Consider the following 26,036-nt stretch of genomic DNA (forward strand, 5'->3'; position numbering starts at 1 on the left):
AGAGTTGCATGGTTTGTGATATACGTTGATCCCATGTCTGAATACTCTGGACAGGACTTCTGATTTACCACACATATACGGCATGCCAATGTTGGTTCTATTTTTAAGTTACTCCTGGTTTTGTGTGGTGTTTCTTTCCATATATTTTTTAAAGTTTGAAAATCCATTCTGTATAGCAATTTACCCTTAGTGCTGATTTCACATGCTCTACTTTTCCAATCAATCTGTCTCATTAGTGACTGGGAGTTAGCTCAGTGCATTAAAGATCTTACTACTGACCTCTTGTGTTCCAGGTGGTGATTGGAAAAAAATTTCAGGTACTGGTCAGTGTGGGTTGGTTTTCTATCCCCAACCAAACCAAGGTGATCACATCAGTAGACAATATATGGAAAAGGAAGGTGAAGAAGGTGACCAAAATATGACAGCAGAGGCCAACACTAAACAGGGATAAGGGGATTGAATTACCACCCATCTAGACCAGTCTCCTTGTATCAATAATCACGATGTGATCAACAGTAGTCACTGATGACGGTAGTGTGATATTGCCAAAAATTTCGAACTCTTAAGATAATTATGCTCTGAGTATGGATATGCTAACGATCTTGAATTATCCAGGGCAAAGAAGCAACCTTTTCAGTTGTACAAACAAGAGTCGTATTTCTAACAACTAAAATTAAATTTTTCGAACATACACCACATCACTGTGAAATATTTTAAAATGCAGTTTTAAAAAGAGATGGTCAAATGAAAATTATGAGAAAAAAATTTGTAACAATTATAGTAAAGATCCCAAAATGACAAATTTTGACTTACATGTGACAATAATAAACCCCCCAAATTTTTTTACTTGCAATGAGAAATTATATATATATATATATATATATATATATATATATATATATATATATATATATATCATCCTCTACATACAAAACAAAATCATATAGCTAGTATAAAATGAAACTATCAAACCAGCTTGTAAACACCTTTGCATGCCTTTCCACACAGAGCTGTGGCCTGCACAGACCTGGGACTGGTAAAAATTACACCACTGTAGTCATGGTAACATTGGTAATGGAAGGCTAAGTCATCCAGATGGGTGTAACTGAATGCTAACACTGGTATACTCCTTGGAATGAAGCCATTAGTGGACAATGCCTGGGGAAGCAAACAAACATCGATCAGCATTTATGAACTCATATAAAATGAGGAAAAATGGTTTAAGTCTAGGAAGGCAGATAATCTGAACTTTCTGTTGAGCATTTGAAATATTTGTTTATTCAAAAACACACTACAAAACTGGACAGTTTTTAGCCAAAGAACCTCTGCCATTTCCATGGAGGTGCCAAGTGAATAAAGAGGGTCAATTATTATATTAGGCAACTAAATTGGGACCCCAAACTATGGTCAGTCTGCAAAGGGATATATATATATATATTAGCAAACACATTATCATACTGGTTAGAGAATGTTTAATTTGTAATTTATGGAGATTTGAACCCAGGTCTGCGGGTAAATGGCACCTATCACATTGTCTGTAAGCACCAACCCATATCGCATGGTCAAGATTCTATAGGGGTTGGTGCATGAGGCAAGGCAATAGGTTGATTGATTGGTTGAAGTTATTTTTATGGCACACCAGCACTGTTCGGCTATTTAGTGCCATACAAAAGAGAATATGTAGGCTCATTTAAAAGTGATAAAAGGCTTCGTATCGACCAGCGATAGAAAATCAAAGTTAAAAGCAATAGGTGCCATTTTCATAACCAACATATCCAGAGAACACCAGCTGATTTTTCTTATGGGAAAGAGAATTTTTATAATTATTTTATGCCTTGCATTTGCTGAATGAAAAAGGTCTTGCTTCCTCTACCTATCCATGTATGCCCCCATCTTATCTGGCATAACAAAAATATTTAATAAAGGTAAAAATTGTCCCCACTTGAAAGAAAAACCTTCTCCCACGTCTCTCTCAGATAAAATGGCTGATATCTAAGATGCAAAGTCTGATTACAATTCTCTCAAGTATAAACCATAACTGTTGATTTTTCAAGACTGACAATAACTGTAAAATACTTTCTGCAAACTGCAAAATTTTCATTATTTTTACATATTTATGTATTTTTGAAAATTTGTCAGAAAACAGTCTTTGAGTAATGTTTTTCCTGCTTGTCTAGGTTTAGTATCATACTGTATTCCTAGCATGCTACTGAACACCTGAAAAGGTCTCTAATAAGCCATAATTGTCACTGGTCTGTATCAACAATTCAGTCTAAGTACACCAACACCATTTTCATTTAGAGTCAACAAAACATCCTGATAAAGTCTTGTAGTGAAAACCCAATGTTGATATGACTTTCCATTCAGTTTGAGTAGAAATAAAATTTTCAAGATGACTACTGTAGTAGCCATGTTAGACATAACTTTGGCACAATTTTTATTTAAGACCAACAAGACATCAAATGAAATTTTTGGGTGACCCTCCCCCTCCCCCGCTGACATGACCATCCATTCAGAAGTAGTAATAACTAAATTTTCAAGATGGCTGGTGTTATGGATATCTGAGCAGCACCAACCTGACTTCATGACAAGTGTGTGTGTGTGTGTGTGTGTGTGTGTGTGTGTGTGCAAAGTTTCATGTAAATCCTCTGTTACGAAATACCTTATATGGCTTGCTTAGACCACCATAAATTCTAGTATGACATGTTTCGCGTGCCAGTTTCTTGTAAATATACTTTTCCTTTGCATCGCATGATGCCTTCATTGCTTGCACGGCATGTGCATAATATATGTTAATGTGCACAACTATATATATTACTTAGGAATCTTGACTGACACAGCCATTAGAGGGAAGCTCTTTATGTATTTAGCTGTCGGGGCGGGATTGCCAATATATCTTAGTTTGAGCCAACGAGTTGGCTAACTAAGTGTGGATAACTAGGCGTGGATTACTAGTTGTGGATAACTATGTATGAGTGTCTAGGTGTGGATAACTGTGCAGACTGACTAGGTGTAGCCAGAGGCCACAGCAATAGTGATGCAAAACTGCCGGGAAAATGCCAACGTACATGTGCATGAGAAGTCTGGATGGTTGAAGTGACCGAGACAGGGAGCGGGTCAAAGGGCATATGAAATGTCAAGTAAACATTGGACATATAAGAGAATTTCATTATAGTGTTTGACTATAAGAAGGTCATAGTGTTTGACTAAGAGGAATTTCATTATAGTGTTTGACTATAAGAATTTCATTATAGTGTTTGACTATAAGAAGGTCATAGTGTTTGACTAAGCGGAATTTCATTACAGTGTTTGACTATAAGAATTTCATTATAGTGTTTGACTATCAGAAGGTCATAGTGTTTGACTAAGAGAAATATCATTATAGTGTTTGACTATAAGAATTTCATTATAGTGTTTGACTATAAGGTCATAGTATTTGACTAAGAGAATTTCATTATAGTGTTTGACTATAAGAATGCATGGTAGAGTTTAATTATCTGTGACAACTTTATAATTATTGAATATTTCAAATAAGCATATCTGTTCTTCATCATAGTTTTCCACTGGATCCATATTATGTACCTTTGTATTTATTTTGATATGTTACTTCATCATTAGTGTGAGAGAATAATACATCTTTTTATTGTCACTTGCATATGTGTTTGTTATTTCTTAAATACCAATTCCATCACAAAGGGTGTTAGCTCGATTATGTTACATCCTCAGAGTAATTTAGTAGGATTAGTAAAAATAAATGTGTGCTAATGTGCAGATGGCTCTTTATTATATATTTAACATCTTCAGGAATTTTTTTACCATTTCATATGGATCCTCATCTGTTTCTCTCATTGCCCTGAACATCAATACAAGATTTTTCTGTACCAACTGCAAGGACTTGACAGCAGCCATGCCAACACATCTACCACAATCTGAAATGACAAAAACAAATCCAGTCAAACTGAGGTTGTTACACACAGCTTCCAATAATATAAAAAAAGGCTTCTCCTCTATGATTGTGTTGTAGGGCACTTCCAAAATAACAGTCACAGCAGCAGAACCATTGGCTGTTATCAGAAAATATGGCAATGTCATATTACATAACAGGAGATATAACAGATCACATATTGCAGTCACTGAGGATCAAGTAAAATTAATAGTGAAGCAAACATTTTCTGTTTTTGGAAAGCCTAGCATGAAGACAAAGCACAATTAAAATTATCTGCTGATAAATATTTTCATAATATTTCTTATAAACAAGACCTGGATTAAATGTTCAGTAAAAAAAGAATGAGAGGGACAGCAGTCAGAATTTAAACAGGAATCTTTATGCAAACAGTTGGAATAGAAAAATGGATTCTTAACAAAGGTATATGCAACCTGAATGTTACATTTCGTAGCCACTGAAACCAACTGCCTGCAACATAGCAGCTGATGAATTATGAAAATAATCAAACCAATCAGATGTGTACATGTACAGAGACCCAAAGAACTGGAAAATCTTTAGTAACCACAAAAACACTGGATAGCTAACTTTATGATGCTATTAACATCATACATATAATGAATTCAGACTCATGGATGATTGGTGCTAACTTTATGATGGTATTAACATCATACATGTAATGAATTCAGACTCATGGATGATTGGTGCTAACTTTATGATGGTATTAACATCATACATGTAATGAATTCTGACTCATGGATGATTGGTGCTAACTTTATGATGATATTAACATCATACATGTAATGAATTCTGACTCAAGGATGATTGGTGCTAACTTTATGATGGTATTAACATACATATAATGAATTCAGACTCATGGATGATTGGTGCTAACTTTATGATGGTATTAACATCATACATGTAATGAATTCTGACTCATGGATGATTGGTGCTAACTTTATGATGGTATTAACATCATACACTGTACATGTAATGAATTCTGACTCATGGATGATTGGTACTAACTTTATGATGGTATTAACATCATACATGTAATGAATTCTGACTCATGGATGATTGGTGCTAACTTTATGATGGTATTAACATCATACATGTAATGAATTCAGACTCATGGATGATTGGTGCTAACTTTATGATGGTATTAACATCATACATGTAATGAATTCTGACTCATGGATGATTGGTGCTAACTTTATGATGGTATTAACATCATACATGTAATGAATTCTGACTCATGGATGATTGGTGCTAACTTTATGATGGTATTAACATCATACATGTAATGAATTCTGACTCATGGATGATTGGTGCTAACTTTATGATGGTATTAACATCATACATGTAATGAATTCTGACTCATGGATGATTGGTGCTAACTTTATGATGGTATTAACATCATACATGTAATGAATTCTGACTCATGGATGATTGGTGCTAACTTTATGATGGTATTAACATCATACATGTAATGAATTCTGACTCATGGATGATTGGTGCTAACTTTATGATGGTATTAACATACATATAATGAATTCAGACTCATGGATGATTGGTGCTGATCATGCATCATCTGACTCTGTAACAGGTCCAATACTTACCAAGTATTATATGCAGTATTTTTTTATATCAGAAACAAAAATATTCCTTATATTCTATTATTTGTTTATCTCTGATATAAAAAATACTTAACTAAATACACAGATGGGGAAGGGACGTCATTTCAACTTTTTTCAGGGGGGGGAGCAAAATTTAATTCATGCAAATATCAATGCGCTGGCTCAGGCTGAATAACAGATTAGAGAGACAGTAATAGCAGGGACGTCTTTTCAATTTTTTTCAGGGGGGACAAAACTTAACTGGCTTGTTAATTTTCATATATAGGCTACAGCAATTTTACAGCACATGCAAATTCGGGGGGGGGGGGGAATACCCTCCTGCCCCACCCCAAATGACGTCCCCGAGTAAGGGTCCCAGGTTAATGAGTGATCTATAGATCATTCACACATCTCAACTCTGTCAGCACAAGTTTGAGTCTTGGCTCAACTTTCACGCATATGTGAGAAAACTTGCCAGTAGCTTGCCATGGTTTGATGATTTATCCTGGGATATTCCCAAGTTCTTCCTTCACCAAATATTATAACTTACCACCATATATAGACCATCATGTGGTTATAAATGGCATTTAACCTCACAAGACCAAGCCCCAATACACAGGAGCAAAATATGGTGTAGTGAACATCTCACTGTGGCAACTACTGTGGAGCTGTTAAACCTTTATTCACTTTCTTCTTTACAAAATAAATGGCTTCTCATATCTTTTGTTTGACTTCTTTATATGGATTTAACACACAAGAAACAAAACATCTGCTCGATTTTGTAAATTATTAATTGCTTTGTGTAAAAAAAAGTTTACCTGTCAAAATATTTAACAACTGAGGCTATAAACATTGTCTTTATGTGAACTACGATCATTCGTTAACAAATATAATTTTTATGTGCACTGTATGCTGGGAACATGTAAATCATAACTATTTACATTTGCAATAAAATTATTCAAGATTTGATTTAAAACAAAATTCAAAAAGTTTTGTGTAGATTATAGCTGACAATCAAACTTATTTTCAGCCATATATCTGAGTGACATTTTATTTGTTTTCACTGCAGGGGGTGGGGTGGTGGTGGTGGGGTGATTACGTGTTTGCTAATGATTGAAGACGGTTCTTTACTAATGGAGGAATTTTTAAAACCACTCCAAAGTTGCATACTTCGTACGAGTTTTCGCAACAGTGACAGTGTAAATTCCTAAAAAATAACAAACATTTGGCTGCTACTTTTTCCAACGTCAGTGTATGCAAGCCACATAAAACGCAGACGTGACGGTGGTATTATGAATATATATGATTACCTGCCGCAGTCGACAAACAAACCGGAAGCACATTAAGGGATACAACTATTGTCAAAATCAAATTGCGCAAAGGAGCGATAACATTGCATGGGTTGTAACTTCATGTCTAAATTTACCAGGTCCCACTGTGATAACACGTTTCAAAGCTGAGTAAACGGCGAATGTAACTCGCGTAATTAGATTATGTACAAGCTACAATAGGGCGATTGCGTTTAACTTATAGTTGGTTATTTTATGGCTCTTGGATGAGACTTGTAAACTTCAGCTTGGCTTTCTTGCTATGAACTGATACAAGCCTAGCTACGATGTCGTAGCCTCAACTTGATTTGTTGTGGTTGAGGCTACGAACTGATCCAATATCATGTAATGGAGCAAAAAAAAAAATCATCACTAAAGTCAGAAAAACAAACAGTGTAGAAATCAACTGCATAAGTATAATCATGTTGTGAAAGAAGTTTGGCTTATTTTGAATTTATTAAGCCCTTACACGATAAAATAAATTGGCATGGTTACTCAAACCTTATCCTGTCCGCCATGACAGATAACGCGAGACTCTCGCCATGACCCCTTTTCTACGTAAGGCTTGCCAGAACATATTTTGGATATTCTACGCTATATTATTATCAATCAAGTGCGAATAATCGCTTCTTGGTTGAATTTCAAAGTTGCCGATAATCCGTATTTACGTTTAATGCGCAGAATTTCTGACCCAAACGGCGCCAAATTTTTACTACGATTTGTTTACATTTCCCAATTAGGCGTCAATGTCCTTATATGGCACACAAACAAACGAGGCTGAGAATGGAAGTAATCATTATTTGAAATAACATGGCGGACGATCTAAACGAAAATATCGGCCGGAAAAAGTAAACGAGATTTTACAACTATTTCTACAATGATTTTCGATACTTCCGGTAGTAAATAAGAGGACTACTCTATTTATTGGATTATTTGCAAGGAATATGTTTAAAGTGTTATTATTAGGCTAAAAGAGCGCCGGGTGTGATTCACACCGGCTTCCTCCATTAACACGTATATGCTCATGTTAGTACCCTGTCCACGAGGTACGAGTAAGGGTACTAATATTAGTACTAATACGAGCCCATCATCAAATACTTTGCTTGACTGAAATTCCAGGTCTGCAATTAACTGGTTGATTTTGTCCCGTTCACTATGAGAGACAAAGTCAACACGGATTTCCAAAGATTTTTCATAGTTTTGCCCAACACATCCTTATTCATCAGTTTTTGAAGACTTTCTCAAGCTCGTTTGTGGCATTTGTGAGCAGATATGTATTCATTTGTATACACAGCGCCATCCATTGAAATTCAGTTTCCCTGTGGACCCTGTTAGACACATTCCCAGTCGTAATTACAATTGTATATTTCGTACGCGGACTACATATTTGTCTTCAGACTGAAGATTTGGTACAAGTTTGAGGCATTCAAAGGGTACAGCTGCCCGCGAGGTACTAAACACACTTGTAGAGCCAGCGGATAATCGTTATGACTGTGGTGAAGGTCATCTGGATATATGGACAGTGGGAAAATACATTACAAGACACCCTTGGGACGATATGCGGACAAGATTTTTCAGATCACCCTGAGACGATATACGGACAATGGGAATTGAACATATGGAATATTGGGACTGTATACGGACAAGGGAAAGAGGGTTGTTGTATAGGGACAATAGGAATGGAACAGGTGAGGTGACGTCACGGTACTGAAGATTGGTAACAATGTTGCAAGGGACTGATCTCAATCAGGACCAAAAGACGGGGGGAGGAGGGGGGCGGTACATAGAACACTTGGCGGGACATGGACATATATAACACATACAACATAAAGACATAGATGGATGAGCATTAATCTATGACACAAACAACTATACAACCGACTAAACATTTTTTAAGGCAAGTAATTTCGAGTCATATGAGTGGCCCTGAAAAGGGCCATAGGGTTTCGTCTTGTTCTTCTAATTTCTTCTTTTCCTCCACCATCTGGGTTTCATTATTGCTCTTTTCTTTTTCTCCTCCTCTTTCTCTTCCTTCTGTTTTTCCTTCACTTCCTCTTTCATCGTCTTATTCTCCCCATCCTCATTCTCCATCATTTCTTCAATCGTGCCCAAATTATCCACATCTTGGTTTACTCAATGTTGAATGGGTCGGTCGGTCGTTTTGATTATAGTCGTGTTCGCCCTTGCGGGCATGTACGACTGTTTAATTTCCCATTTGGGAATTATTGATTTTTTTTTCTAGGGGAATGGAATGGGGGAAGGAATGGTGCTACTTTCCCCAACGTATTAATACACTTAGGAAGCGCAGTTTGATTAGTCTCATTTCGAGACATGTCTCACGAGACTAGTGGTGGGTGGCAATGGTCCACACACACTCACCTAGATGGTACATGTCTGGAGGCGGCAATGTAGGGACGGACTCAGTGGGAGGGATGCGCCCTACATCCGGTATCGATCTTTGTGCTCCAATTTTTGAATAGTAAATATCCATACAACCTACGCGCACTCATACAAACCCCCAAAATATACTCTCAAAAAAATCGACTATCCACACAAGGGAAGAAGAAAAAACAATCACAAATATACTTTCCACTCACGGGAAGAGGGAAAAATTATTATATACTATCCACAAACCACAATATCTACTATCCAATCAGGGGAAGAGGAAAAAACAAACCCCAAATATACTATCCACACAAACGTACGCGAACGCTTACAAACCCAAACATATACTATCAAAAACCACAAAATATACTATCCACACACGTGAAGAAGAAAACCATGTAAAGAAGAAAAAACAATCACAAATATACTATCCACACACGGGAAGGAGAAAAAAATTATTAAATACTATCCACAAACAACAGTATCTACTATTCATATAGGGGAAGAGGAAGAAAAAAAAAACAACCAAATATACTATCCACACAAACATACGCGAACGCTTACAAACCCAAAATAGGCTATCAAAAACCACAATATCTACTATTCACACACAGGAAGAGGAAAAAACTAAAATATACTATCCACACAACGTACGCTCACTCATACAAACCCCAAAATGTACTATCAAAAACACAAAATCTACCAGCCACACACGGGAAGAAGAAAAAAAACCCACAATAAGATATCTACTGTCTACACAAACGTACGCCCACTCATATAAACACACTCTACTATCCACATAAACGTACGCGAGCTCATACAAACACACACACACACACACACACACACACACACACACACACACACACAATCACATCAGTAAAGGAATGAGTGTTAATAAGTACACTACTCCACATTCATAATTGGCAATTGAGCAGTCTCTTTTTCTAGAGATCTGGGTAGCCCTGAAAAGGGCTGTTGTTTTTGGAACTTCAGATGCACTTGTTAGTGATGACATCTCCCAGGGCAGGCCTCATACACACATCGCCTACTTCAGTCATTGTCCCAACTGACTAGCTGCTGGGAGTGCAGAGGCAGCTTGAGTGGCTTCATCATCCCAAGCTTCAGTTTGCCTGACCCTGAGGACTTCCCTTTGTCTTCTCCTATACCAGACCCGGATATGATGTTGCTCCCGCAACTCCTCCTCACAGTTTTCCGTCGGGGGGATAACGGCTCTTGGTACTGGTGGTAGTGGTTGTTGTTGTGGCTATGACTGTAGCTGCCGTGGTTGTGGTGATGCTTTTGCCTGTGGAGGAGTACTAACCATCGGCTTCACCTCACACACAGGTCGTAGCATAGTTGAGGCAGTATCTCTTTCTTATTTTCCTTCTCTTCTTTTTTTTCTTCCTCCTCTTATTTTAGCTGGTCTGCTTCTGCTATGACCTCCGTGGCCAGCTCGTCCACGAGTCACCTGGCATACTCCAGATGCGTCTGAAGTTCCAATAGTTTGTGTAGTCTGCTCATCTTGAATGTTGTCTCGTTGACAATAGGTAGCCAGTGTGAAGCACGGACGTGAAGGAAAATATCCCCTGTTACCAAAATTTACAAGACTCGTATCATTACCCAAAACAAACATGGAACGCGCGGTCCATAAAGAAAAACTCACTTTTTACTTTCAAACACTAGCTACAAACACAAACATACACTTGTTTTGACAAGCCACGGAAACGAAGTGCTTATAGACACACTTTTATTTAGGACAAAAAAAAAATAACAAAAAAAAAGAAGTGCTTATAGACACTTCTATTTTTTAATTTACTAACATACAATTGGCAATTGAATTAGTATCTCTTTTCTAGAGTATTGGGGTAGCCCTTAGAAGGGCTGTTTTTTGTGGACGAGGAGTTATTGCAATCTTTTATCGTCTTAGATTGTGTTCCCGTCTGGCTACAGGCTTTCCTACAGGATAAAGTCTGCTTCTTCAAAAAGAGAGGGAGAACTATTTCATGTCTACACGGCAGTCGACAAAACCTATGTCTGGTTTCTGCTGTTGCTGCTGCTGCTCTCCCTGTTCCATCTGCTTCTGAAGCCTGTACTTCTCCGTCCACTCTTCTTGCCTTTTCTTGATTTCATCTCTGAAGACCTCTCCTATCAGGTCTTCGGCCACTTTCAGCATTCTGACATTTTCTATCTCTTCAGGCTTGGGTATCAGGCTTTGCCTGACGCGGTGCAAGTGCACGTAGGCTTCGCTTAATTTAGCTCAATTAGAAGGCGTCTTCATAGGAGGATGAGTCAACAATGGATGGTCAGACTGAAGACTGCTTCGCTGTATACTGTTCAAGCGCGGACGCGGTAGAAAACATTCATACAATGTTTAGATCCGGAACGCTATGATAGTTTGATTTGAGGGTGAGGGACAGAGAGAAGTCAGAGTATGTATCATGATAAAAATTGAAAACAAACGACGCACACAGTTTTTTTCAGAACACAACATTTATATTCAAATACCTAATGACTAACAATTAACAATAAAACAAACATTTTTCAAACAACAATTTATTTTTGAAAATGTTGACAAGGTTGTGAAGTTAAGCTAGACTTCCACTGATGGAAGTCATTGGGCCATTGGTGTACAGTACGATTCCTAACTAAAGACAAAAGATAACCATAATGGTCACAAAACCACCGATCAACTTTGTTATCGTTTCTAGAAGAGTGACGATCAAAATAAGTCACTAAATGTTCTAAGGAATATCCAAGACTGCATTGATGAAGAGAATACACACAATATTGTCCACACACCATGTAATATGTGCCTTGTAATTTCACATCATTGAATCGTGTCGTCTGGTCATTTCTTCTCATAAAGTCTATGATGTCGTCTTCCAAAGGTGGCAATCCATACGAATCAAAATACTCCACACGACCTTCTTTAGAAAAGTAGACAGCTACCCAGTGGGTTCCTGGGAGATGACTGTCGTCTGTGTTGATGACATAAGCTTGATGGTCTTTAGGTTTGCAATTAGTCAGTTCATCTTTAGCACACACGACAGGATTCCAACAAGCAGTGTACGAACTGTGGTTCAAATGGTAATACAGTTCCCAGGTATCCATTTTTTTAATAAAAATTTTCCCCTCAGGTAATGATAAATCATCAAATCAATCCTGACTTTTTGCTTGAAAATCTCTGACAGGTAACCGTTCCTTCGCGTCGTCTCAGCACTCTGAGACAAGAGAGCTTCGATGTGATGGATCTTTAGAGCAATCAGTGGAGGAGAAGAATGATCACGCAAGTCTTTATACCACTGATGCAACAGGGCTTCTTCCGAGATGAGACTTCATGGTTCGTCCAGATACTCATCCAATTTTCTTCTTGACTCAGCATCATGCATTTATCGTGTTGACTTTGACTGGGATGGTCATTTTGACATCCACAGCAATCTATCTTGATCAATTCCGTATTTTTTCTGCCAGATGTTTGACAAACAGGAGACTAAATGTTGTTATTGTTCTGGCCATCTAGACTTCATCACTATGTCCTCTTCGTCTTTGTCTTGGGGTTCTACTTCCACGATATCCTCCCATTCCATTTCCATAGATTATCCACTATTCAAAGAAGAATTGCAGGCTTCCATAGTTTCTAATATTCTGAAATGACTTCTCTCAAACTTGATTTCTATCGAATTGTCGAATTCGGCATACAGGATGACATTCACCGTGTTATCTGGGGTTAGAGGATTTGCAAACTGAATTTCCATAAGAATCTTGCCAGTTTGTATAGGGCGGAACTGGCCCTTGTCGGTGCCTTGGTCTGGAGAGAAATCAAAAGCCTACAAACCATTCCCTCCTGAATATTCCTCGTACGTAATACCTAACTGTCCGGTGGCTTCATACAGAGACAAGTACGAGCACAAGTAATTATTGTCACCAAACTTAAGTTCGAAGGGTCTGGTACATAGTGTCTTGCCAGCGCGACTGACTTCTATCTTGGTCACGTTGTAATGCTTACACTCGAAAGGATTTTCATTGTGAAGTCCGTTGAAGGCTAATTTTTGACGATGCCAATGATCAAATGCTTGGGTAATTGCCCTTTGAACATATGATCTTCGATCATGGATCGCTGTCCAGCGGGAATGGTGAACGTTTTCACTTCCACTCGTCGTATCGGATACTTGGCGGTCGTTCTGCTCAAATTGTGACTGATGTCGTGTCCCACTTTAGGTAACACTTCCACACGACGCACGTAGAGCCTGGCTTCTTTGATGATGGTTTTGTATTCGTTGGCATGGGCCATCAAATGGAAAGCGACACTGCTACTATTTAGTCTCAGGTGGACATCCATCCATTTCAGTAAATACTTTTCTTACAACCACATGTCCAAATGCAAGCGATCCAGCAGTTCTAAACTAGTCCTTGCAGGACTTTCTTTCGACGGTCACTAAAGCCCGCTTTGTGAAGATCGTCATCGTCTGTCAGGACTGTGTCGTTAAACTTGTTCTCACCCGCTGTGTCAGGTTTCTATACCACGCAAGCATCCAAATGACTTTTCTTGGCCTCTTTTCCGTACATTAGGAGATTCTCCAGAATACGCTTTGTACGGGTAAGTATTCATACTACTGCTGAGGAGTTTGTTATTCAAGTACAAATTCATTTCACTGAACAAGGAATGCATGAAATTGTTGATGGGAGCTACACTAGCATCGGCTCCTTGAGCGTTGTTGTTGATCACTTTGACTTTCAAATACAAGTAACTACTAGTTAGAACGATGTAATCGTCAGCCTGTCCTTTGATTTCAAACTCGATGGGAGCTGAATCCGTCAAAGAGGAGTCTGGATGAAATTCTACCCATTGGGATAGTTGTATCTTCATCATGGTGGGTGGAATGGCAAATAGATCCAGTTCGGACTTGGAACAGACGAAAGACTATCGGTTCATCATTTTGTTGTCTCTATGATTTAATAACCAAAAACGTCTAAGTCTCGGACGGTTTTTCTTTTCTTATTCTTTCTAGCTTTATGAGTGTGAAGTCCTCTTAAGAGGTGTTTTCGTCGTCTGTTTCTGCCTTGTCCTTGCTATGGTGTTAGGGAAGTTGGAATGCCTGACTCGGTAGCATCCAGGGCATTTATAGAAGTTTCTCCTCGGCCCAAAATGTATTTGCCCGTCTGAAGCAAGACATTTTTGCCTGTTCTCAAGCAAGCTTCTTTGGTGTTTTGTTTGTCGATGATGACATTTTGGAGAAATTCTTTGCCTTGCGTCAATGCGGCAGCTTTCAAACAGCGCAATCCTCGTGTCATCATTGGTTTCAACACCGGGGCCACCGAACGAAAGACCGATTTCAACATATCTCCTAACCAATGTCCTCGCTGTCGAACGACGCTTCGGTACACTGGATACCTGACTTATGTGTCGTTAGAAAATCGTTTTCGAAAATGAAGTTTCACCGTGACTTTCCCTTTGGTAAATAAATATTTTGTCCCAGATCTCCTTTTATAGCAATGTTGACAGTGTCAAAATACGACTTGCTGTACGGGTAGATAGTGAGAATGTACAAATTCGCAGTGAACGTGATAGGTGTTTCCACCTTTCTCGTCAGTAACGGCATGGAGGTGTGTCCCATCACGTTGTACTCCACGACATCGGAGTACATAAAGATCAAATTGAGTCCTTGGTTCATTTCTACCGGTGAACGATATAACTTGGTAAAAGAATCGTTGTCGGAAATGACTGGTCATTCTTTTTTTTTTCCTGATCATTGTCATCCTCATCTCCATGTCCACGCCCAAAATGTCAAATTATTCAGAACAAAATAAAATGGACAACGCTTTACCCTCCGGAAATTTCATCAGTAGGTGATGAGCCACCTTATGGTACTAAATGGTGACACTTTTCCTGACATTCTCCAAAGCTTTACCAAACAGTCCATTGAACCTGGTAGCAATTGTGCTCACCAAATGTTAACCGCTAAAATAATAGCCTGGTGGAATTACAATGTTATATGTCCACTTTTGAGTTTGTGAGTTATGTGTTTTATTTTCATATTTTACATTGGTATTCAAGTACTTTTGCACTTGCTCGTCATGAACTTCGACCACAAAAAAGTGTGATTTGGAAGGGCATTTAGGAATTGTGTCGGGTGAAGATTTCCACCAAAGCCACTTTCCAATGGGCTTCGTGATCTAATGGCATGAGGTAATTTGGCTGTGAAACATCATAAAGTGTTGTTGGGAAACACCTCTATGGAACTGTCACTGGGTAACGTTAAGTAAACTTGGTTGTTGTTCATAATTCCAGAATTCTGCTGTCCGAGGGGTCACTTGAAGTCAGAGGAGTGTCTAAAAGAGGATTGTTGTTGGAATGGTGACTGCTAAGAGGCTGACTGACGTTGGACACAAGGCTCCGGTTGTTCCTGTTCGAGGAGTATTTCAGGGAAGGATTGGGAAGAAGGTAAGCGATGAAACTGCTGAGTAAAATGGTCCACATTGTTGCAAACTCAAATTGGAAATGGCACCACCGATGACACAATACACCAGAAAGATTTGGCAGAAAAAGACGATTTGAGTTTTAGGCACACATTCTCCACACCAAACCCACAAGGATTGCTTTTGTAGATCTTGCAGAGAAGAACTCGGTGAAGGAGTGGTCACGTTGGTAACGGTAGCTGCGGCTGTGTGGAAGGGCATGATGGTTAAATCTTTTTATAGTTGATGACTTGCGAAACGTCCATACACTTCGTTTTCCCACTTTATGGGTTCTTCATTCGAGTATGCTTTCGATGTCGTACACTTCGTCTTCTTTTTTGGTTACGCGTTAAAACTTGGGCAAGTAAAACGTTCCTTTTAACACTTCCCCGTTCATGTCTTCCTATTTATAGACGGCAGGATGACGGCCACTCACTCGTCCAGTGACACGAAACAATTCGGTGGTCCAGTTGGGTAAGTAACCTTTGTCGAATGTGCGTTTTGTTTTGCCAATGCGCACCTCACCTCCTGTCGCCAACACTCCACTTTTCTTGGGGACAGTCACCGTCACGGACGTACCAAACAGGCGCTCAAAAACAGTCACTTCGTTGTCTGGAGTCACTTCTTGGGGGGGGGGGGGGCGCGTCCGATGCTTCGATAGTAAGATTGGTTGTACGGTAAGACGTCGATGTACTTGAGAGTGTGTTGATGCGTAAAATATTTCCACATGCGTTCTTTTAAACTGCGTTGAAAACGTTCCACGATGCTGGCTTTGGTTTCGAGATGTTTGGTGGTGAAAAAATGAATGTCACCTTTCTTAAATTATTTTTGGAAAGCTTGGTTCAGAAATTCGGTGCCTTTGTCAGTTTGCCATCGAAGATGGTGATGACCACTTTGTTTCAACACCAGTTTGAGGGTTCGGACTAATTCACAGCTCGATTGGGAAGTCAATTACACGACCCAGACAAATTTAGAAAAGACGTCGATTACACAAAACAAATATTTGTAGCCATGATTGTAGATGGCCGAATGAGAGACATCAGGGAAATCGGCTTGCCATTGATGATCGATGCCTTCCACTTGGGAGCGACGTCTGGAAAAATTTCGTCGAATGGGTTTGTGTAATGTGTACATGGCTCGTTATGTAACCGTCATAGCACTTGAGGTAAACGGAGACTTTTCAGTCGAGTTTTGGCAGCACGATACGATTTCCGAACTCCTCCGTAACCTGAAGGATGGGATGGATCGTATTAAATGTTGGCTAATACCTTTTCCATCTTTTAATAAGTCACCCACTCTTCGCAGATGCTACTTTGGACGGGGCAAGATGGTGGTTTGGAAACGGCTTTACGTGTCCGATGTGCTACGGGAATAGAAGTAGAGGGTAGTGGCGGTGGTGGATGTGTAATGAATTGGCTTTGGTTTTCTTTTCTTTTTCTACGTCTGGTTTCCCTTCTTTCTTTTTGACTTCTGTCGTTGGAGAAGTGGACATCATCATTGTAACTCAAGCTTTAAGTTCTCTCGTTGGCGAGTGGGGGAAGGGGTCAACATGGACGCTGCAATCTTACTAGGAATGGGAGCTGCTGCCGGTGTTTGAAAGACTTCTCATATTTCTTCTTCCTCGGGCATTCGTCGCGCTGCGTCTGTCTTGACCGCTGGGGGTGGGGGGTGATGATGAACTTTTCATCAGGGTCTTAAAATATTTAAGAGTTGGCAAAGCTGTTTCGTCTAAAGCTTTCTGGTGAAAGAGTTGCAGTCGTTGCAATAGTTGACCGTACTTTTGCAATTGTTCTGTTTCAGACAAATCGTTGCGATCCATCAACGACTGCAATTCGTGTTGTAACTGGGACATCTCGGTCAAATTCGGATTGGGAGGCAAATGCGGGTTCCGTTGTTCTTGCCAACGATGGTATTTCATTCATCGTTTGTAAGGCACTAAAGCCAGTTTTCGTCCTTCCATCTGATTTCAATAGTCACGTCTGAGATTTTTGGACCCAAAAGGACCCTTTTATCTTCTTGGTCCTTTTTATCTTGCCCCCATGAGTCCTCACAGCATTGTTCCCAATACTTCTTTCAGCAAGGGGCCTAACAACATGGGCAAAATTCCTCTGCGTTGTACCAACATCTTTGTCATTTGACGAATGGGTATTTTCTTTTGAACCATTTGGCGAAGAACGTGATGATATTTGGCTAAGCATTTTTTCCTGTGTTTAGACAAAGGTGTCGTGCTTTTCAAGACGTTCAAACAACATTCGCACGCGGTATCAATGACGTCTTTGGAAGCTGTTTGAATGAGTTTTTCGCGTGAATGGAGAAGATTTGAACAGGACGGACAACATATCCCCTTGTTTGACCTAACGAGGAGATAGTACTTTCCTTTTCTTTCCTTTGGGGTTAGAAGAGGCATAGCTTCTGGTGGTGACATCTTTGGGTGTTCAGGAGCACAAAAACACCGATTCCCATTTTTTGCCTCAGGTCTTTTTTTTATACCAGAATGCGTCGCTACTGATTGTCGTTACGTTGTATCAACTTGATGATAGGGATTACACGTAGTGGACAGTTCTTGCTTGGATAAATCCAATAAACTCAGTAACATGCCCGATCTATCTTGGACTTTGATTTTGGGGGCAGGTACTTTGTGAGCAGCTGATACAGCAGCTAAAGAGAAGGAGGGTGTCACCGCTTAAGCAGACGTTTTTGGGAACGCTGGATTCCGTTGTTTCATCAAATGAGGCAGAACGGGTGTCAAATTGGGTTTGGCAGGCATCACCAACAACGGAGAAGTGGAAGAACCTGAGGCTACTGGAGACGCGGTCATCGTCCTGCAGGTTGTGGTTTGCGAATGTAAGGTTGCTTCTGTCCGAAGTGACTCTTGTGGGTAGAAGCTGTTTTCTGTTGTCTTTTCTTTTTCTGGGAACTTTTCTTTTCCTTTTTGTGGACTTTTCTATTTCTGTGTGTGACATGGTCTTGACACCGTTGCTCTTTTTCTTCTTTGGGGTCCGTTTGGCTTTTTGGGAGTGGCTTTTTTCTTGGGGAGGACATTGGGGGAATTAGGGTCCCATTTTAAGTGGGAGCGAATGATGATACCTCCTAGAGAACCGCTACCTCCAGGTTTGAATATGATTTGCTTTTTGGTGTGAGTGTCGATGCTGAGATCGGCCAGTTGCGTCGAGGCTACTTCGTTTCTGTCAAAAAAAGCGTTTGGTTTGATGAGGAATGTGAATGATGCCTTTCAGTAATTGACGTGCTGCCACCGCAAACCTTCGTAAGACTTCTTTGAGACTGGCTACTAAGACACGAACACGTATATATGGATTTTTTTCGCGACCGATGCCAAACAAGGCACATCAATTTGACGGGAAGATGAGACTGAAGAACGTCATGTTGACGTAGTATGAGACAGACCCAAAGTGTCCGAGGTTTATATATATATATATATATATATATATATATATATATATATATATATATATATATATATATATATATATATATATATATATATATATATATATATATATATATATTTTGTTAAGTCGGCGACGGGGACGTGTACACGACAAGCCCTCCGTCTTGGCACCAGAGGTGAAACAGATGGGAACAAAATCGCAAATAATCGGGGGTTGGGGGGTTAAATCCACGAGTAAATAGGCGTGTGGGGTTTGATTAGCATCGTTGTACGCATGAGTCAGCCAAGGCGTTCTTAACTGTTTGGCTAAGACTTGCACTTCAGTTTATCTCTCGGGCTTTTAAACAAGACCACGTAATGAGCATTGAGACTAATGGTGCGATGGGCTTTACTTTGTTGAAAGAAATTTTGAGTTATATAAATGACACTGCCATTACGATGCCCTTTGCGCGTAAACCACAGTTTAATTTCTTCTTCGTCTCTTCCTAACATGTCGTCTAAAATGACCAGATGGGTTTGACTGGGGTCAGACACGATCCTGTCGTCTTCGCTAGGAATGCCTTCCACATTTATTTGAAATTTTGTCATGCGCAAATATATGTAGTTTGATGGTTCCGAGATTTAAAGACCACGTACGTAGCATGTATTGTATATTGAACATTAAATCCAGATGAAATGTATTTGAAGAAAAGAAACATCGATCAGGTCTGCAAAATGCATGTTACAAATTACAGACACTCGTATCTGGTCGGCCACAGCCACAATCCACTAATACATATGGTACGGCCTGGTCCCGAACACTTAGCCGTTGATCTGTTGAGACCTTCCGCCCTAGCCGGTGACTTCTCTGTAGAAGTTCATACGCCTAGTGATGCAGTGTTAACATTGTGTCATTTGGCGTTACTAGAAATGGTGGATAAGATAATAAACAATATATCGGCCATGCATAAATAGAGACAGAACATCGATTAACACTTGGGCAAATACATCGTTACCTCTTTCAGTCAGATGTCTAATTGTAGGACAGAATAAAAAGATCAGATTTATTACGCTGTTAAATCGAAGTAAGTCAGTTGTTTTAGTGAGGCAACGAATGAAAATATCTCAGGAGTAAAACAAGCCATATAGTACGAACGTGTGCCTTTGAAGACGGAAATAGCGGAAGGAAATCGAGGGTCATGGGTGGAACGAAGTATTTGGAAGTTACGTACCTTCTCTCATATATTATGATAGAGAGAGTCCTATGTTAGAACGGGTCATGGGGGTAATCTAAGGTATTTTTGTCACTCTGTATCATTTTTTTAAATTCAGATTATTGTTGTTGTTTTTTTTCTTCTCAACATCAAGCTTGCGTCGAGCACATGTGTTTCTAGCCATATTACGACTCACTGCATCATCAGTACGTTGTACTCTAGCTCGATTCGCATCAAAATTCACTTGTCCGTTTCGTTCATTTCTACTTAATCATAGGTATGAATATATAAATAAGATTAAAAGTAAAAACGCACACCACGGACATTGAGAGGACAACTTAATTCTGTCTAAATCTTGTGTTCAGAGGGATTTTTCCATGCAGTTTGAATAGCTGACATGGTTACCGTCATGGCTAACCCTGAGAAGGACAAACATTGATTGGCTAAGATCATGTGACGTCAGTAGGAGTCTATAATTATGAGTGCAGACAGTTCACTGACAGATAGTTGTCAGAGCGGCAAAGTATGAACAGATAAGTAGAAAAGAATTTCGGCCATGTATTCTAAAACAGTTATATATTTTTACATAACTGATATTAACTTTGGCACGTTAAAATCCCTAAACTGAATCAAATTGTTATGAGAAATTTTAAATACATTTATTACCCGATTGCTATTGAATTTAAATGATTTATAATTATTATAACTCTTTATAAAGCCGCTGCTATCTCCCACCACACTGCTCAAGTACACTAGTAGGCCTACTAAAAAAAAAATTCCATTGAGATCACGCAAATTTAGCTGTTAGTATACGCATGAATTTAAATAATATAATTAATTTCACCATAGTATTATGTATTACAACGTTGTCTTTTTTGGCATTTAGCCACACACGACTGCTCTATGTTGTCAGAAGTTGATAATGTTGTGACGAACACTGTTGATGTAAAGTCAATATGCGATATTAAAAGGCATGTACTATCTCACCTTTATTATTTACGAAAAGCATTGTTAAGTCTTGAACTCGAATCTTTTCGATATATATAATACGGGGTGTTACAATATATACCCCCAAAATCAACAATCATATACCATGATACTCATTGTTGGTGGAGTGCCACGTTTTACTTTTGATATAGGTTATATACCTTGATATATTATATTTACTTTGCTTACACCTACGCTTAAAGCACGAGAGCAATAAGCATACCAATTTTAAAGCAAGTAACATGACGTGTTCAACACGTAATGAAACAATTTGTCCCCTTAGGTGATGCACTTTCTAAACTCTTCAGCACTGTGGACGGATTTCAACATCATGTTACACGAACTCGATCTTTGATTTGACAGGTTCAACAGCCTTTGACTAGTCCCCTTTATTTCCTTTCTTCCCGAGTATAAATAAGCTTTTTCTACTTCTTTGAGCAAACCCGGTATATGCTTCCTTGGCATGCTTATGAAATGCCTCATTTGTGCCTAACTGTTCGCTTCGCGATGTTTTGGTTGCCGGATAATGACCAATGATTCAGGAGAATATTTGGGTTGTTTCCTCCGATTCTTCACAAGATAATGCCCATTTCCAGCCACCCCTTGTCCAACCTAACATGTTTGTAAATAGAATTCACCTAGATGTTAGATATGGTTCTAGAAGACAACATTTTTCTAAAGCTATCTTCCTCAGTATTTTGACTAACGCTTTCATTAATTGTAAGTGTTCCAGCTTTTATTTTCAAGCCATTGCGGATCAATTTATGCTGATCATCGCCTATCTCAAGTCCCAATTTTATTTGTACTTATCAGGAAGTCCGAGGGAAATGATTTCCAAACAACGAATTCCAACTAAGATGCTGCTGTGATAAAACGTCTCAATTGCCTTTCAGGATTATCAATATCTATTTACTGAACATCTAATAAATCATCATCTTCGTACCCTTGATTTTCACATTCTTTTAGTTATAATCTACACCACCCTCAACAATTTTGGGCCATTTAAATACAGTGAAAATCGACCAGTCACAGTTGGGATGTCGGGAAATTAACTGGACCAACGTAAAGCTTTTTATTAGTATGAAATCATCAAGTTTTACTACGTGAATTATCGGTATGTAATGTTAACAAGCCCTTACTGTGATGTTTTATCTCTCAAAATAGTAGATCAAAAGCTAGGAGTTGGAAAGGTCCTTTCTCAGGTTTTAAATTCTAGGTTACTGTTTCATATTATAAATAGATGATGTTCCCATCATGCAGACTCTATATCCGTTAATGTCACTCTAACACGAATAAAACTTTCTATTGATGGTATAGACATTTCACTGAATCATTCAAATTCCATCCATGTATTCAAATGGATAATTGTCTTTTCTAACAAAAATTGATTTTATGCCACTAAAATGTTTCGGTGTTACTGTCAATTCATCATCATATGCATATTTAGCTAGCTGGTCTACCAAAATACAATTAGAGAAATAGCAAAACTCACTCATGCATGACAATGAAGTGACTTCGTTAAGAAACTGTCACAGGTCGATAGATTAAGAACCTAAATAATGAGGGCTTAATGAAAGGTTAGCTTTAAAAGGTCACCAAATCATGAAAGTTGGGTCACATCAATCTATGTATAGTTCATGTACTGTGTGTGGGTGAAATTGGGTCTAAGATATTGAGGGTTTAATGAACCAAGAGCTGAAAAAAAATGTTACTAGTGCAAATATAAGGTCACAATGGTCCTGCCGTGTTAATCCGAGTTACTCTCCTTGCAATGCTTCCACAAACAATTTCACGTGTACATGAAAGTGGGTTCAAGATGACCCTGAATGGAAACCTGAAAGTAGCAAGTTACTTAGGCATGAATGAGGTCACACTAACCTAGTGTTAACATTTGAAGTATGCTTCTTGAGCTGCATTTAGCTCAATATGTCAATAGATTACTGAGTGTATATGAATAACGATCCAATATAATGAGAATGTAGGAATGGATAGCTGACATTTCAAAAGTCACTCATACCAGCAAGACACACAGACCTAGTTTTGGGGCAGTCCACTTTCTCTGATAGCGTTGACATACGAATTTTTACGTGCATGTGTTGTTGTTGTTGTAGGATTATACGCCATTGTTTTCAGCACAGAATAGGCTATACATAGCGGCCAGTATAAATGGTGGAGGAAGAACCGGGGAAAATCCGGAAAGAACCACCGATCCACGAGAAGGTACTGGCAAGCTTTCTCACATACCCACATTGACCGAACCCAAGACTCGAACCCACGGAGACGGAGGTGATGGCAGTGATCTGTAACGGTGAGCGCTTTAGACCACTCAGCCACTAGAGAACCCTACGTGCATGTGAAATTAGGTCCAAGACACCGACAGTTTAGCTTAATGAACGAAAAACTGACAATGCAAAAATCACGAAGGCGTGAAATCTGGGTTACACTGACCAAGTTTTTGGTACGGGTGAGTTACATCTGCTTAAATGTGCACATTTTTGTGTTGGTGAAACAGAGTACAAGACATCAAACGTGTAACATACAGATAGCTGAAAATACAAAATGCGATAAAGTGTCAGCATTTCATCACACTGATCTAGATTAGGTACAGTTGACTAAGTTTTGTTGAGATATGTCTAAATACCAATGTTCAGAAGTAGGTGAAACAGGGTCCAAGATAGAGGTCTAACGAACAGATGACAATGCAATACTAGAGATTAAACAGCAGGTCAAAATTACTTAGTTTTGGGTTACCTAGTTTTTCATCCCGAGATGCAATACTAGAGAATAAACAGCAGGTCAAAGTTACCTTCCAAGTTTTGTGTTCCCGAGTTTTTCACACCAAGATGCAATACTAGAGAATAAACAGCAGGTCAAAATTACCTAGTTTTTGGTGTTACAGAGTTGTTTTTACCCCGAGATGAACCTCCATTTTAATTTTCACGTATGTTGGTTGTTGCTATTGTTGCTGTGGGTGGAATGTCATTTTTCAGAAGGCTACGAAGAACCCGGGAAAACCTCGGTAAGGACCACCGACCCATGTGAAGCAAGCTTTCTCACCTTTCCACACTGGCTGAGCCCGAGACTCGAACCCACCCGAACAGAGGTGAGATGGCAGTGATCAAAAAAATGTGAGCTCTTTCGACTACTTGTCCGCCTGGGTTCAATACATGTGTAGATCAAATATTATATATCCTCTCCTCACTTCATTTGTGAGGTTACAGAAGAAGTGGCTGCAATGGGAAAAGAAATGACAACACAAGTCTAAATCACTATATATTTCATATTGCACAAAATAGTTTTACAATATTGGCAAATATTAATCTGGTCCCATCTAAAATGAGTGGGGGAAAGAGCATCACTTTGCAGACCCAGATCCCTGAACAATTAAAGGAATGAAGTTAAAAAAGGTGTCATCACTTAACACACTGTAGGTACACATTTGCCTGAAAATCCAATCTATCTTTTACTTTATAGAAATTATAGTTAGGAAGACAATAAAGACGTTACTGTTTCAAATGCTTGTTTGCTAAGAAACCAAGATGTTATGATATATAATTGCTCAAAGTCTTTCATCAAGTTCAAAACATTCTTCCTTTTTTAACAATTCATGCAACAAAAATGTCTCAGGTTTAGCTATTTCCATCACTGTTTTCTGCAGATAACTGTATCGTCCAGAAAAATAAACAAAAATATATCTGGAGCGAGAATGTAGATAACAATATATCAAAATCAGTTTTTCAGTATATCCAATTTTGTTAAATTACAAATTACTAAAATATGTAAAATGTATACACTGACTCAACATGCTCCTGTCAACTAATCAAGCATGGAAAAACTAATGGGAAAAAGATTAAATACAATGTCAATGTATATACTTTGTGACGTTCATTTCTTTCTTCTTCAGCATATAAATGAAGCTGATAATATAAACAATGTGGCAACTTAAAACAAGCAGTATCTGTCATGAAATCATTACCCTGATTACATCTTAAATTTAAATTATGCTCAAAACATGATTTCCAAGTCTCGTTCTTAATTTTGTTGATGCAAGCCAGCATCCAAATTTCAGTATCTTCAACAAAAGGCTCATTGAAATCTGGGAACATGTAACAAATTAAGCAAACTATGTAGAATGTGCAACAGAGATAGTCACAGATACACGAATATAAATAATTCAATTACCAAAAAAGAATACAAAAAAGAATTAAAAATCATGGTTGGAAAGTAGACTGGACTGAAGCCCGTGAGCAGATAGTTGGGATGTTGACTGCAATTCTGGCTAATTAAACAGTAATGTGACAATCTATCGAGATATACACTAATTTTAATTACCCAAAACGTTTTCATTAAGAATGTAAAAACTGAACTACCTGTACCTTAAACTTTTCAGCATGAAAGGGAAAGTCAAACAATCACAATTCATTCTACCTTCAACAAGTATTTTCACCCTAAAGATCCCACTCTGAAGTTTTTTTGTTTAAAAAAGAACATAACAAGACTGCCCATAAATCTCATCATAAATGGAGTACTAACATTTCAAATGAAACAGCCATTGTTAATATTTTGGAATAAAATCCAACGATACAAAATATCTGCTTTCAGGAAGGTATTGGAAAAGTCTTCTCAAGTCACTTGGTTAAGCATTTTCTTTTATATAAAAGTAGCTGACAAATTTTATGTTAGCAAGCGTAATTGAAAAGAATGAGGATAAGCCAA

General features: G+C 38.6%; 1 protein-coding gene across 4 annotated transcripts in view; it reads right to left on the reverse strand.

Moving 5' to 3' along the window:
* LOC149795472 (uroporphyrinogen-III synthase-like) overlaps window positions 1–26,036 on the reverse strand; it is a 223,329-nt gene that overhangs the window by 146,133 nt on the left and 51,160 nt on the right. The window contains exons 1-3 of one of the 4 annotated variants that reach the window (XM_089965266.1): window positions 7,357–7,436; window positions 3,817–3,929; window positions 987–1,158 (exon numbers count right to left, since the gene is read on the reverse strand). In XM_089965266.1, the coding sequence (XP_089821392.1) occupies window positions 987–1,158; window positions 3,817–3,909 (265 nt within the window). In that variant the 5' untranslated portion in view covers window positions 3,910–3,929; window positions 7,357–7,436. Of the gene's footprint in view, window positions 1–986; window positions 1,159–3,816; window positions 3,930–6,782; window positions 6,807–6,869; window positions 6,999–7,356; window positions 7,437–26,036 lie in introns of those variants that run through there. The other 3 variants (XM_089965267.1, XM_089965268.1, XM_089965265.1) reach the window with 3 other exon arrangements.

The sequence above is a fragment of the Sinohyriopsis cumingii genome, chromosome 7 (genome assembly GCF_028554795.1).
Source record: "Sinohyriopsis cumingii isolate HCF-2022 chromosome 7, ASM2855479v2, whole genome shotgun sequence".
Lineage (NCBI taxonomy): Eukaryota > Metazoa > Mollusca > Bivalvia > Unionida > Unionidae > Sinohyriopsis > Sinohyriopsis cumingii.